Below are 14,830 nucleotides of genomic sequence, written 5' to 3' on the forward strand. Positions count from 1 at the left end.
CATTCAGGACGAGTGAGGGGAAAGAGGATGCGAGAGAATCACCCTCTTTCACGAACAAAAGGGAGAGGTTACGGATGGAGACTTTGACCCCCCAGCCACTCACCCATGAGGGCAGGGAAAGAGGGTTGGGGCACCGCACCCTTTCACACACAGAGCAGGGCCGATCAGGGGATTGGGGAGCTCCCCCCTATCAGGCACAGAGCAGGGCCCGTGGGGGGGGGGGGTTGGGGCGCCGCACCCTGTCAAGCACAGAGCCCCAGGACAATCAGGGGATTGGGGAGCTCCCCCCTATCAGGCACAGAGCAGGGCTGATCAGGGGGTTGGGGCGCCTTCCCCTGTCACGAACAGAGCAGGGCGGATAGGGAGGTTGTGGCCCCGCCCCCTGTCACACACAGAGCCGCAGGGCGATCGGGGGTTTTGGGCGCTGCCCCCTGTCACGCTGATCCCGGTGCCGGGAGGCATATTACCCTTTTACTATATAGGATAGAGGCCTGGTGCATGGGTGGGGGCCGGCTGGTTTGCCCTGAAGGGTGTCCTGGATCAGGGTGGGGGTCCCCAATGGGGTGCCTGACCAGTCTGGGTGAGGGGCTGAGGGCTGTTTTCCGGGTGGCGAGTGACTGAAGCTTCCAACCGCTCTTTGTTTTTTTTTTTGTTTTTTTTTTTTTTTATTCTGGGCCAGCTTTAGCTCTGAGGCCTCGCTGCTGAAAACATGGATACAATGTTTCGGTCCGGCTGGGTTTCAGTCCGCCGGTTTCTGGTGTTTTGTTTAGCTTCTTATTTGCAACATAGTACATAGTTGCTTAGACTTGCAGTTGAGAGGCCGGCAAGTGAGGCGGGGAACGTTGGAGTCCGCAGCAAGCAAGCCTCCCTGTTCGCTTCAGTGCCTGGCTGCCGGCCGCCATCTTGGCTGACAGTTAATTTGCATATACTCACTGATTAGCCAATGAAAAGGGTAGCGGTCGTACGCTAATTACCATGTTTCTCTTTTATTAGTGTAGATTTCCTCTCCCCCATACATTACTATCACAGTAATGGGGCTCCAATAATCCTGTGGATTACAGTGACAGAGCTAAAAGAAAAAACATAGACTATCTGAGGAGGAATACTTAGGAAGCCCTAAGTAAGCAGGGAAGAAAAAACAAAGATACTATAGGATTTAAATACTCTGGTACCTATGGCTATAGCAAACATTAAGCACAGCCCAACTCCTAGCCAGATTAACATAAAATCTCACACCAAAGGCCTGTTTATATCATAGTTGTATCCTATTACCCAATATGTCATGTCCAGCTTTCAGCTAAAATTATAAGAGATGCTAAAAGGCAAGAAAAAGTAGTCTGGCTCTAGCTGGTTTGGCTCAGTGGATGGAGCATTGGCCCTCAGTCAAAGGCACGTACCTCGGTTGCAGGCTCAATCCCCAGCCCTAGTCAGAGCAGGAGCGAGAGGCAACCAAATGATGTGTCTCTCCCGCAACAATGTTTCTCTCTCTCTGTCTCTCCCCCTTCCTTTCACTTTCTCTGAAAATCAATGGAAAAGTATCCTCAGGTGAGGATTAACTACAACAAAAGACACACACATACAAAAACCCCCATAATCTGTAGAGACAAAGCAAGCATTACAATCAGATTCAAATGTAAAAGAGAAGTTGGAATTATCAGAAAGAGAAATTTAAAATAGCTATAATTAATGTTAGGGAAAAAAATAGCATGAAAAAATAAAGGTAATGTAAACAAAGTGATGGAAACTCTTAAGAAATAATCAAAAGGAAATGCTGGAAATAAAAAACATGAACAAAAATGAAGAATGCCTTATGGGCTCATCAGTGGGCAGGATTGAGCCCATTAGTAGACGGGCTCACCAGTAGACTGTGGAAAGTACTAGTGATCATGAAGATAGGTCAAGGGAAGCCCCATAAAGTGAAATATAAAGAGAGAGAGGAAAAAAAAGGCTGAAAAATACGGAACAGAGTTTCTAAAAGTTTTGGGATGATTTCAAAAGGTGTGACATATGTATAATTGGAATACCGAAAGAAAAATAAGAAATGGAGCAGACAACATATTTGAAGTAGTAATGGTCAAGAATTTTCCAAAATTAATGATAGATGCCAAACCACAGATCCAGGAAGTTGAGAGAACACCTAGCAGGATAAATATTTTAAAAAATTACACCTAGATATATCATGTTCAAATGGAAGGAAACCAAGGGCAAATAGAAAATCTTGAATTAAAAAACAGAAAGAAAATACTGATAGACAAAAATGGAAATAATTACAGTGGTCTTCTTACTAGAAACCATGTCAGCAAGAAGTGAATAGAGTGAAATACTTAAAGTATTGAGAGGGGGGAAAACCCTCACCAACCTAGAAATCTATGTCCAGTGAGATTATCCTTTAAAAGTGAAGGAGCTTAGACATATAAAAACTGAGGGAATTTGTTGTCAGCAGATCTGCCCTGTAAGAAATGTTAAAAGAAATGTTAGGAGTAGGACAATGATGTAAATCAGAAACTCTAATCTATATTAAAACGCGAAGAATGTCAGAGAAAGAATAAATGAAGAGTAAACATAATTTTTCTCTTTCAATTGATCTAAAAGATAACTATTTAAAGTAATGACAGTAACAATGTATTGGGTAAGTATACCAAATAGAAGAGTGAAATATTCTAAGGAACAGAAGGGAGGAATTAGGAATATTTTGTTAAAAGGTACCTGAAATACTTGTATGGTGGTACAGTGTTATTTGAAGGTAGACTTAGATTGTCAAAATGTATATTGGAAACTCTAGGACAACCAATAAAAAAAAGTACAAAAGAAATTTAACTGATATGCTGCAAGGACATAAAATGGGATTATATAAAATGTTCAATTAAAGCCAGAGCAGGCAGAAAAAGAGGTGTAACATTTAATAAAGATAAAACACAATAAATAGAAAATTTATAAACTATAGATATTAATTCAACTAAATCAATAATAGCTTTAAATGATAATGGTCTAAATCTAGCAATGAAAAGAAGATTGTCAAAAAAGCAGACTCTACAATGCAAAAACATTGCCTAGAGAGAAATTTATAACATTAGGTATATATATTTTAAAAAAAGGAATGGTCTAAAATCAATAACTTCAGCCTTCTATCTTAGGAAAATAGAGAAAGAACAACAATGCAAGCCTAAGGCAAGCAGAACAAAAGAAATAAAAATCAGAGAAGAAATCAATGAAATTGAAAACAAACAAAAAAAACACAGAAAAATAAAAAACCCTAAAAGCTGTTTTTTTTTAAATCAATAAAATTGATAAACTCCTAGACAGACTACCCAAGAATAAAAGATAAAAGACATAAATTAATATTACAAATGAAAGGAGGATCATTACTCTTCCTACGAACATTAAAACAATAATAAAGGAATACTGTGTGTCCACAATTGAATAACTTAGATTAAATAGATCAAAGATATAAACAACCAACACTCACACAAAAAGAAAAGGTCTGAATAAGTCTATAACTATTGAAGAAATTATTTTACTTTTAATCTATTTTATAAAATACTTAAATTATAGAATGTTTTAAAATAATTATTTAATAACTCTAAATTATTAAATAAAAATAATATAACCTTACAAAAATGAAATTCAGCTCTAGATGATTTCACTGGTGAATTCTACCAAACATTTAAGGAAGAAATACCAATTCTCTACAGTCTCTTCCAGAAAATAATAGAGACTGTGAGACAGACCATCATTACCCTAATACCAAATCCAGATAAAGGCATTACAAGAAAGGAAAACTATAGATCAATATCACTCATGAACATAGATGCAAACATCTTCAACAACGTATTAGTAAAATGAGGCCAACAACGTATAAAAATAATTATACACCACAACCAAATGGGATTTACTTTATAGAGATTCAAGACTGGCTTGCTGTAATGTAGTCCACTGTATCAATAATGTAAGAAAGAAAAGTCATAGGATCATATAGTTGATACAGATTAGGCATTGGATGAATTTCAACACCTATTCATAATAAAAATTCTCAGCAAACTTGGAATAGAGGGGAACATCCTCAGCTTGATAACATCTGGAAACAAACTTCCTCTAACGTACTTACGATGAGAAACTAGATGCTTGCCCCCTAAGTTCCCCTGAAGAACAAGGAAGGCTGTTCTCTCACACAGCTCCTGTTCAGCATTGTCCTGGAAGTCCGACCTGAGGCAATAAGACAAGAAAATGGGATAAAAGATATACAGATTGGGAAATGTGGTAAGCTGATAATGGCTCCCAAACGTATGTCCACATCCTAATCCCCAGAGCCTGTGAATATTAGCTTTCTTGGGAAAAAAAAGGATTTTGCTGATGTGGTTAAATTAAGGACATTGAGATGAAGACACACATACAGTCTACTAGACTGTTCTGGATAATCCAGGTGGTCCCTCAATACCATCACAAATGTTCTTGTAGGAGAGGCAGAGGAAGCTTCAGCTCACACAGGGGAGAGAAGCAATGTGAAGGCAGATTCTGGTTTCCTTCTTACAAGGTTCTTTTCACAGATTCCCCTTCTTCACTCTGCATTTCACTCATCAGAGATGCTTTATGAGGACTCTATTTAAATATGGCCATCTCTCCTCAATTCCGCCACTCTCTCCTGTTACATTGCTTATTTGTTTCACGGCACTTATCTCCACCTGGCTTTTGTTACATATTTAAGCTTATTGTCTTCCTCTTCCAGAAATTATCACAAGGGCAGGAACTTGGTCTGTTTTTGTTTAGTGGTCTATTCCCAGCATCTAGAAGAGTCTAGAGCCATGGTCGGCAAACTGTGGCTTGCGAGCCACATGCGGCTCTTTGGCCCCTTGAGTGTGGCTCTTCCTAAGCCTTAGGAGTACTCTCATTAAGTTAATAACAATGTACCTACCTATATAGTTTAAGTTTAAATAATTTGGCTCTCAAAAGAAATTTCAATAGTTGTACTGTTGATATTTGGCTCTGTTGACTAATGAGTTTGCCGACCACTGGCCTAGAGCGTAGTAAGCACTTAGTCAATATTTGTTGAATGAATGCATGCATGACAGTTTGTCTCCATTTTCCCCACATGGGCCTACCTACAGACCCAAAGAAAAGAAGGCTTCCAGTGAACTGTTCCAATATGTCAGAATTCCTATGGTATTTCTAGATTGCAACCCTACCTAGGTCTTCGCTCCGTTCGCATGTGTATAACGCTTAACAGTTTCCAGAGTGCTTTCAATAGATTGTCTCTTTTGATTCCTCAAATATGAAGCCAGTAAGAATTTCCAGATCTATTTTGCAAATGAGAGAGATTAGGCCCCAGGTGATGTGGCTCAGGGTTGAGCATCAACTCATGAACCAAGAGGTCACAGTTAGATTCCTGGTTAGGACACATGCCCAGGTTGCAGGCTTGATCCTTGGTGGGGGGCATGCAGGAGGCAGCAGATCAAAGTTTCTCTCATATCTTTGATATTTCTGTTTCTCGCTCCCTTCCTCTAGGAAATCAATAAAAATATTTTTTAAAAATCAGAGATTAGGAGATGGAATTTGAAGGTAAATTTCAGAGCTAGAGCTGGAAACCAGATCTGCTGACTTCTGGCTCATCACGTGATTACGCAGGACTAGGGTTCACCTCCACTTGCATGTAGAATGTATGTGGCTTTGAGGGCAAGGGTGTGGATATTGTTTTTTATATTTTTCACAGTGCACCTACTAAAGGCATATCTTTTTGAACCTTTCCATACACAAAATAGTTGTGGATGTATCTCTTCTAATGGAAACTAGAGGGGAAAGTTTTGGCCACTTTTCCCCCCCACTTCCATCGGCCATTTTTTTGATAGACCCTGAGAGATTCTCAGAGATTTGCCTTACCTATGGACCCATGGATTCAATGGCTAGGGCTGTAAATTTGCACAGGAATCACTTAGGGGCCTCGCTGATATTCAGATTTAGATTCAGTTGGTCTAGTGTAGGGCCTGAGAAGTCTGTACTTTTGACAAGTTCCCTGATGGTACCCATGCTGTTGGTCTGTTATCCACACTTTGAGTATTTCAGGAATAGGTAACCACATGAAAGACAGATTCTGTATTTGGCTACATGTCTGTGTGAACTAAATAAGTTTCTTGGAGACACTGTAGAATATTGGGTAAGCTATATTGCTTTGGTTAAAATTCTACCTGCTCTGCTTACTATGTAACCTCAAACAAGTTGTCCAACATTTTGTGCTTCAATTTCCTCTTTAAAAATGGTGATCATTTGCTCTGGCCAGAGTCGTCAGTTGGTTGTCCCAAGCACCGAAAGGCCGCTGGTTCGATCCCCAGTCGGGGAGTGTATGAGAGGCAACTGAGACAACTGATCAGTGTTTCTCTCTCTCTCTCTCTCTCTCTCTCTCTCTCTCTCTCCCCTCCCATTCTTCCCTCTCTCCCCCTCTCCCTTCCTCTCTCTCTCTAAAAAAAGTGGGTCATTTTAGTACCTAACTTTTATAGCTGTCATGAGGATTAACTGAGTTAATACTTTCAGAGCACCTAGAATAGTGCATGGTACATCACCCTTGGTGAATCTTAACTGTTATTATCACTTCTTTGTCTCCTTATGTTATTCTGTTAAACTGCATCAATTGGTAGAAGATATATTTCAGAGACAAGAAGTCATTTAAAATATTTGAAAGTTATGCAGTAACATAGGATTTTCATAAAAATCCTAATCTGGTTGGAAGACAGTGCATTTATTAACAAACAACGCAGTGGAAATGAGCTATTGGTGATTCATCTTGTGTTGTCACAGCTGTTCTGTGTGCTTTTTTATCAAGCATAAGGAAATGAGGGGAAAATGAGTTGGCAATCCATTTTTGTAGTAAAGTGTTATATGATGTTAAGTACAGGGAATAAAATTGTTTTATTCATCTCAGTTATGCATTAAATAAACCAACTTGATTTTAATTGGTGATATGGAAATATAGAGGCAAGAGCCCTGGGGGTTCATGAGAATTCACTTGGTGCTTAATTTAATTCATTTTATAGTAAAGCATGGAAATAATTATTTTAAAGAGATATGTATTTTTTAGTTTTTCAACTAATTCTTGAAAAAGTTGTGTTCTTCAGGAAAAAAAAATTTACACAACTTATTTCTTCCACTGACTCAAAAGTGTAAAAAATAAGTGTTTCAATTGACATGCAGTGTTTCTACCTTGTGTTTTAGGATCAGATTTTATTAAGACTTCTACTGGAAAAGAAACAGTAAATGCCACCTTTCCGGTAGCTATAGTAATGCTACGGGCCATTAGAGATTTCTTCTGGAAAACTGGAAAAAAGGTATGTTATTGCCAGCACATCTTCCTTCAGAGTAAAGCTAGTGCTATTTATAATACATGTTACAGCCCCGATAACTGTCTTCGTATGCAGAAGGTGTGAATGAGTTACCCTTATTAAGATAAATGTTTAATTTACTTTTCATTACAAAAGAACACATGCCCGGAGAAACATGTGCAGGGAACAGAAAGTGCGTGTGAGTGTGGGAGTAAGTATGTGTGATCAAGATGCAAACTTACTTTATGGCCTTTTCTTAACCGAAGACAATTTTATCACTGACAAGAAATTCCTAAATGGGTTCTTTAACGAACTAATTCTGCTGCAACACAGAGGCTTTCTGGTAAGGTGTTGGCCAGAGAAAACAGGTTAATGCAGAAATTAAACTTCCTTGAGGAATGGAAAGAATTGCAGAGTAACATTTATTGAATGATAAGCTGTGGTGGTGATATGAAAAGTATGCAATATAATGGGAAATAATCTTTTCCTGTCATTATTGAAGGACACACATAAATTGGTTTTTCTGTTGGGAAACCCCCGGTCCAGAAAAACTTATTACTTTTAATAATATGAGGTGAAGAGAAAATTCTTGAGGAGATGAACTTATTAAACAAAATAATGAAATGCTGTGAAACAGCAGGGAAAAGGTAGCTAGACGTTATATAGCTCTTGAATTAAATATCCATTTTTGCGTTTTATGGCAGTTAGATGTGCTCTTTGGAAGGCTGTTAAGCTGAGGAGGGTATATGCTAGCTTTTGTCAGCTTTTCGAAAAATAATACATATTTTTTGAAACATGAAGTTAACAGAAAAAATGCGTATGAAGTGTTTTTTAAAATGAGTTTGCATTTTTCTTTTCACTTCAAGTTGCTTGTTTAGTTGCAAATTATCTCAAAGGAATTTTTTTTACATCATTGGAAAGAAAGGTAATTTTTTTTTTAAATGAGACTTTCCCTTCCTCAGAAGACATCCTGTAAAACCAATCTCGTAATTTCTGCCGAATAGAAACCCTGAAAAAGATCTTTAATCCTTTGCCAACTGGATGTGATGACTTTATATGTGGCTGTAGCTTCCGTTTATTTTGGAATCGGAGACCTTTTTGAGAATGTACTGGGTTTGAGAAGCAATTAACTCCTTCCAGAATTTTCTCCTTCAGAATAACTTCATATCTTGCCCGACTGGTGTGGCTCAGTGGTTGATCATCAACCAATGAACCAGGAGATCCCGTTTCGATTCCCAGTCAAGGCACATGCCCGGGTTGTGGGCTCAATCCCCAGTGTGGGGTGTGCAGGAGGCAGCTAATTAATGATTCTCTGTTATCATTGATGTTTCTTTTTCTCCTGCCTTCCTCTCTGAAATCAATTAATATATCTATAATAATGAAAGCGTAATATGCTAATTAGACCAGACATCCTTCTGGATGACCTTCCGGATGAAGCTGGGGCTGCGAGGGCTGAGCCCCTTGCACAAATTTCGTGCATCAGGCCTCTAGTCTACACTAATAAAAGAGAAACATGGTAATTAGCGTACGACCACTACCCTTTTCATTGGCTAATCAGTGAGTATATGCAAATTAACTGTCAGCCAAGATGGCGGCCGGCAGCCAGGCACTGAAGCGAGCATGAGGCTTGCTTGCTGCGGACTCCAACGTTCCCCGCCTCACTTGCCGGCCTCTCAACTGCAAGTCTAAGCAACTATGTACTATGTTGCAAATAAGAAGGTAAACAAAACCCCAGAAACCGGCGGACTGAAACCCAGCCGGACCGAAACATTGTATCCATGTTTTCAGCAGCGAGGCCTCAGAGCTAAAGCTGGCCCAGAATAAAAAAAAAAAAAAGAAGAAGAAGAAAACAAGGAGCGGTTGGAAGCTTTAGTCACTTGCTACCCGGAAAACAACCCTCAGCCCCTCACCCAGACTGGCCAGGCACCCCAGTGGGGACCCCCCACCCTGATCCAGGACACCCTTCAGGGCAAACCAGCCGGCCCCCACCCGTGCACCAGGCCTCTGTCCTATATAGTAAAAAGGTAATATGCCTCCCGGCACCGGGATCAGTGGAGCAGCGAGGCTCCCGGCACCGGGATCAGCGTGACAGGGGGCAGCGCCCAAAACCCCTGATCGCCCTGCGGCTCTGTGTGTGACAGGGGACGGGGCCACAACCTCCCTATCCGCCCTGCTCTGTTCGTGACAGGGAAAGGCGCCCCAACCCCCTGATCAGCCCTGCTCTGTGCCTGATAGGGGGGAGCTCCCCAACCCCCTGATCAGCCCTGCTCTGTGCCTGATAGGGGGGAGCTCCCCAATCCCCTGATTGCCCTGGGGCTCTGTGCTTGACAGGGTGCGGCGCCCCAACCCACCCTGCCCCCATGGGCCCTGCTCTGTGTGTGACGGGGTAGAGCCATAACCTCTCCATCGGCCCTGCCCCGAGTGTGACAGCGGTGGCGCCCCATCCCCCTGATCTGCCCTGCTCTGTGGGTGATAGAGGGTGGCGCCCCAACCCCCCTCCACGGGCCTTGCTCTGTGTGTGACAGGGTAGAGCCATAACCTCCCCATTGGCCCTGTCCTGAGTGTGACAGGGTGCAGCGCCCCAACCCCCTGATCCGCCCTGCTCTGTGTGTGACAGGGGGCGGTGCCCCAACTCCCCTATCGGCCCTACTCTGTGAGTGACAGGGGGGAGCTCCCCAACCCCCTGATGGGCCCTGCTCTGTGTGTGACAGGGTACGGAGCCCCAACCTCCCTGATGGGCCCTGCTCTGTGAGTGACTGGGGGCAGCGCCCCAACCCCCTGATTGGCCCTGCTCTGTGCATCACAGGGGGTGGCGCCGCAACCTCCCCATTGACCCTGCCTTGAGTGTGATAGGGGGCGGTGCCCCAACCCCCCAATTAGCCCTACCCTGAGCGTGACTGAGGGTGGCATCGCAACCTCCCAATCCGCCCTGCTCTGTGCATGACAGGGGGTGGCGCCCCAACTCCCCAATCAGCCCTGCTCTGAGCCCAACCAGGGGCTGCACCTAGGGATTGGGCCTGCCCTCTGCCACCCAGGAGCAGGCCTAAGCCAGCAGGTCGTTATCTCCCGAGGGGTCCCAGACTGCGAGAGGGCACAGGCCGGGCTGAGGGACCCCCTCTTCCCCCCCGAGTGCACAAATTTTTGTGCACCGGGCCTCTAGTATATATATAAAAGAATAACTTCATATCTTAAAAAATTACAAAATAGGTTAAGTAACAAGTGTGACCTACATATGAAAGTTGGCCCAACTTGAATAACCTCTACTTGGTTGCCTTTCTGTAGTGATCCAAATTAAAAAATTTAAGTAAAGCTCTAAAAATGAGAGAATTCTATCTTTACCCTCCCCCCTTCCCCATTGAGTGAGTGGGCCCACCACTTACTAGACCAGCACTTCTTTTTCTCAGCCCAGTAACATCCAAATAGATGTGAAGCTTTTTCTACTTGTAGAGGCCTGGGCACGCATCCCTGCAGTGCTGTGTCAGGGGGAGTCCTCAGTCATGTTCACGTTTCATAAGCTCCATAGTTGGGATTAAAACTCTCCATTGGGCCCTAGCTGGTTTGGCTCAGTGGATAGAGCGTCAGCCTGGGGACTGAAGGGTCCCGGGTTCGATTCCGGTCAAGGGCACATGCCCAGGTTGTGGGCTCGATCCCCAGTAGGGGGCTTGCAGGAGGCAGCCAATCAATGAGTCCCTCTCATCATTGATGTTTCTATCTCTCTCCCTCTCCCTTTCTCTCTGAAATAAATTTTAAAAAATATTTAAAAAAACACACAACTCTACTGGGAACCCAATCCTGTTTTAGTCTCAACAAACATTCGTTGAGTCCTTAACTATGTACCATGTTAACCTATGTTATATGTTAGGGACACCAAAATGAGCAAGTCTCTTCCCAGGAGATCCCTTAGACAACAAGCAAAGAATTTGAATAGAAGTGTTAAATGCTCTATGTTCTAGACCAGAGTAGAGAGCCAGGGATGTTTTGCTGTCTTTCAGCACTTTCTTTTTGAATTATGTTGACTCTTTCCTCAGCTAGTAAGCAGAGGTCATCCCAATTTCATTAAGATAGGGACAGGTACAAGGTAAACTGTATTCATTTTCATCACATTTGGTTTCACACAGTGAGGCGCTGTGTGTGTGTCTTGCAAATCAGGTGCATCCTTTCAGGTTGTTGACAGGTTGCCTGGGCTGTAAAGTTTCTACATCATTGATTTAAGGGGAGTTTTAAAATGGGATCAGCCGCCTTCCTGACTGTGATTAGTGCCGCTCCTGAGAAGCAGAGGTTTAATATTTCATAACTGATTTCATTGCAGATTCATGTTTTCCATGTTCTCTGCCTTATAAAAGGTGCAAACTTAGGCTAGAACCTGTCTTCAGAAGCATTGCCCAACAGACTTGCTGACACAACTGAATCCTGTAGGAAAATCTATATGCACCACTGCCTAATTGATAGCAGTGCTCCTGTGATTAACATGTATGCTAATATCAGCTAATAGATTTTTTTTTTGCCTCTTCTCAATAAATAACCCATCCCACTTGCCTGCCCCATTCCCCCAACTCCCCTCACTCTTACAGAGTCGCTTGGGTTCCAGAGCAATAGGAGGATGTGGTTAGAATCTCTGCACAGCTGCTGCTTAGCTGTGCGACGTGTGTGATTGAGGCATGGAAACCAGTTGGGAGACCTTTACTGATATTCCTTGTGAGAAGTGATGAGGGTTAAAACGAAAGCAGCGAAAGTGAGAGTAGATAGGAAAGTGTGCACAGGGGGCATATAGAAGTGAAGAGGGTAGGACTGGGGGGCCTTGACTGTTGATCGATTGGGTGTGGTAAGGTGAGGAAAACGGTGGAGTCCTGGTGAACTATGAGGTTTCTAGCTTGGGTTCATTTCTTACTGCTTCCCTTCTCCAGCATTCTGTTAGCTGTCACCGCTGCTGGTGTGCCTAGGAAACCCACAACTCTGAGTAGTCAAGTGCATGAGAGTTAGTCCTCGGGCCAGGGGGTGTTTTCTTGATTGCTTCCGTCTAGTTCTTGAGACAGGTGAATCCAGATAAGCAGGTTTTACTGTGTGTAAAGCACATTTGTCCTTTTCCAGTGGGCTCAGGGACATCATTTGTAAACATCAGTTATTGGCTAAATGGTGCTGTTTTATGGGCACCTTCAAAGACTACTGAAGTGCGAAGAGCCCCTTCACTGTCTTTTCTGCTGTGCTTCTTGAGTGAGTCTGGCTGCTTTATATAACTGTCTACTTACAACTTAGGGGGAAATGTCCCTGCAGTTTAAGCTGATTAAAACAACTGTCAGCGCTCCTTGCTGATTGCTGCCAGTGTGGTTAGTGTGGGCTTTCTGTTTTGCTGTTGTTTTAGATACACATGTGTGTTTTGCACCTCGAGATGAAGGGCTGAGAGGTGTCTATCCAGGCTTACTCGTAGAAATGTAGAATGAGTGGGCTTTTGTGAGATGTTTTCCTATTTATTGACACTTTTTTGCTTACCCCAGGTTCACAGCTATAGTCTAGGTCAGTGGTTGGCAAACTGCGGCTCGCGAGCCACATGCGGCTCTTTGACCCCTTGAGTGTGGCTCTTCCACAAAATACCGACTTCTGCGCATGGGCCACGAAGTTTCAATCGCACTGTACGTACGCACCCGCACGTGGTATTTTGTGGAAGAGCCACACTCAAGGGGCCAAAGAGCCGCAGTTTGCCGACCGCTGGTAGGTGGTTGAAGTTTATGGCTTTCCAATAAGTGTAATGTCAATGAGGGTTATTAACTCTCATTAGTGCCTCCTCAGAAGCACATTCTTCTCATTAGTCTTGGAAAAGTCATTTTGTAGTGTGAATGGGCGTGAGTCAGTCATCTAAGCTCTTTTGCTGGGTTAACTGAAATTGACTAAAAAAAAGACAGCGAGAGAATTGAGACCTGTATTAATGCAGTAGCATTTTTAAAAATAACCCAGTGACAATGAGCCTTGTTGTCTTTCCCACCTTCCCTTGTAGATAGGCTTTAAGCCGGCAGGAGGCATCCGCAGTGCCAAGGATTCCCTTGCCTGGCTCTCCCTCATAAAGGAGGAGCTGGGAGATGAGTGGCTGAAGCCAGAGCTCTTTCGGATCGGTGCCAGCGCTCTGCTCTCCGACATTGAGAGGCAGGTGAGTAGTAACCCATTGTCCTTGGAACAAACTGATAAGTGTTTTGGAGAAACGAAAAGTCGCCTATAGGGCTGTGAGAACTAGAGATGAAAACTCATTTGACTTGCCTGGCCGGCATAGCTCGGTGATTGAACATCGACCTATGATCCAGGAGGCACGGTTCGATTCCTGGTCAGGGCACATGCCCGGGTTGCGGGCTCGATCCCCAGTGTGGGGCGTGCAGGAGGCAGCCGATCAATGATTCTCTCTCATCATTGATGTTTCTATCTCTCTCTCCCTCTCCCTTCCTCTCTGAAATCAATATAAATATATTTAAAAGCAAAACAAAACTCATCTGAAGTATGTCATCATATCCAAACTTCTGCCTTCTTCCAAGCAAAACTGCCCCTGAAGTAGGTTGGATGGAGGTTTTGCTGAAGTGCAGAATAATGGGGCTTTATAATGAAGTGTTAATTAACATCATTAATTATTGTATAATAGTATGATTATTAATTAATGTGTAATAATATAATAATTATTAATTAAAAAACTGTTTCCCTCACAGATTTATCACCACGTGACTGGAAGATATGCAGCTTATCATGATCTTCCAATGTGTTAAACCCGAAATGGATTCCAGAAAACGTTTTTCACAACGTTTAAAAATTATTTCTCTACATGATTATGAAAATTACTTAATTAAAAAATAAGAGAGTAGGTAACTGCCTTTTTCCCCTTAAAATTTCCGTTGAATTTAATTCAGAGAATGAAAGAAAAATGCCAGCTAATCCACACATGGAACTCATTTCAGGCACATCTGAAATGCCCTTAATGACTAGATCTGCACTGTTAATTGTGTGAAGGTTTTCTCTTTAAAACTCTGAGTATCACGTTAATGACAGCATTGACAACATTAAATTCTAAGGAAAAAATGTTGACGTGCCCAAGAAACGTGCAGAAGAAACTGGCCTGCCGCTTTCCTCCAACGACCCAGGACTCACTGGCTCGGCACTAACTTCCTGCCATAAAAATCCATCTTTAATTTTTGCAACAGATCTGCGCTTTTATTAATTGTTTTGTTAATGAAATGCCTGTCATTGCAATATGAAACTATGGATGTCATTGAATTTTTTAAATAAAAAAAAATCCCTGTAGTTGTTTATTTTTTTTAAATTTTAAATTGTCACCATACATTGCAAACATGAATTCATGAAACATACAAAGAGGTTATCAATGACTTTCTGAATCCCGACTCTCTCTGGTAGAGTCCAGGGGTACTTATCTCAGCTGAAGCACCCCCAGCCCATTATTAATGAGTACAACTTACGTCTATATTCTGAAACTTAAGATTTACTAGTACAGTGAATAGGGGTAAAACAGCAGACACTAACATAACACTTAAGTGCTG

At 42.5% G+C, this 14,830-nt stretch overlaps 1 protein-coding gene across 2 annotated transcripts in view; it reads left to right on the top strand.

Annotated features, from left to right (window-relative positions):
- Positions 1-14,576, top strand: part of DERA (deoxyribose-phosphate aldolase) — a 94,620-nt gene extending 80,044 nt beyond the window's left edge. For both annotated transcript variants that reach the window (XM_006084292.3, XM_023750078.1), the window contains exons 7-9: positions 7,198-7,310; positions 13,294-13,443; positions 13,988-14,576. In XM_006084292.3, the coding sequence (XP_006084354.1) occupies positions 7,198-7,310; positions 13,294-13,443; positions 13,988-14,044 (320 nt within the window). In that variant the 3' untranslated portion in view covers positions 14,045-14,576. The remainder of the gene's footprint in view (positions 1-7,197; positions 7,311-13,293; positions 13,444-13,987) is intronic.
- The last annotated feature ends 254 nt before the right edge of the window (positions 14,577-14,830 follow it).

Source organism: Myotis lucifugus, unplaced genomic scaffold, assembly GCF_000147115.1.
Source record: "Myotis lucifugus unplaced genomic scaffold, Myoluc2.0 scaffold_10, whole genome shotgun sequence".
NCBI classification, from domain to species: domain Eukaryota; kingdom Metazoa; phylum Chordata; class Mammalia; order Chiroptera; family Vespertilionidae; genus Myotis; species Myotis lucifugus.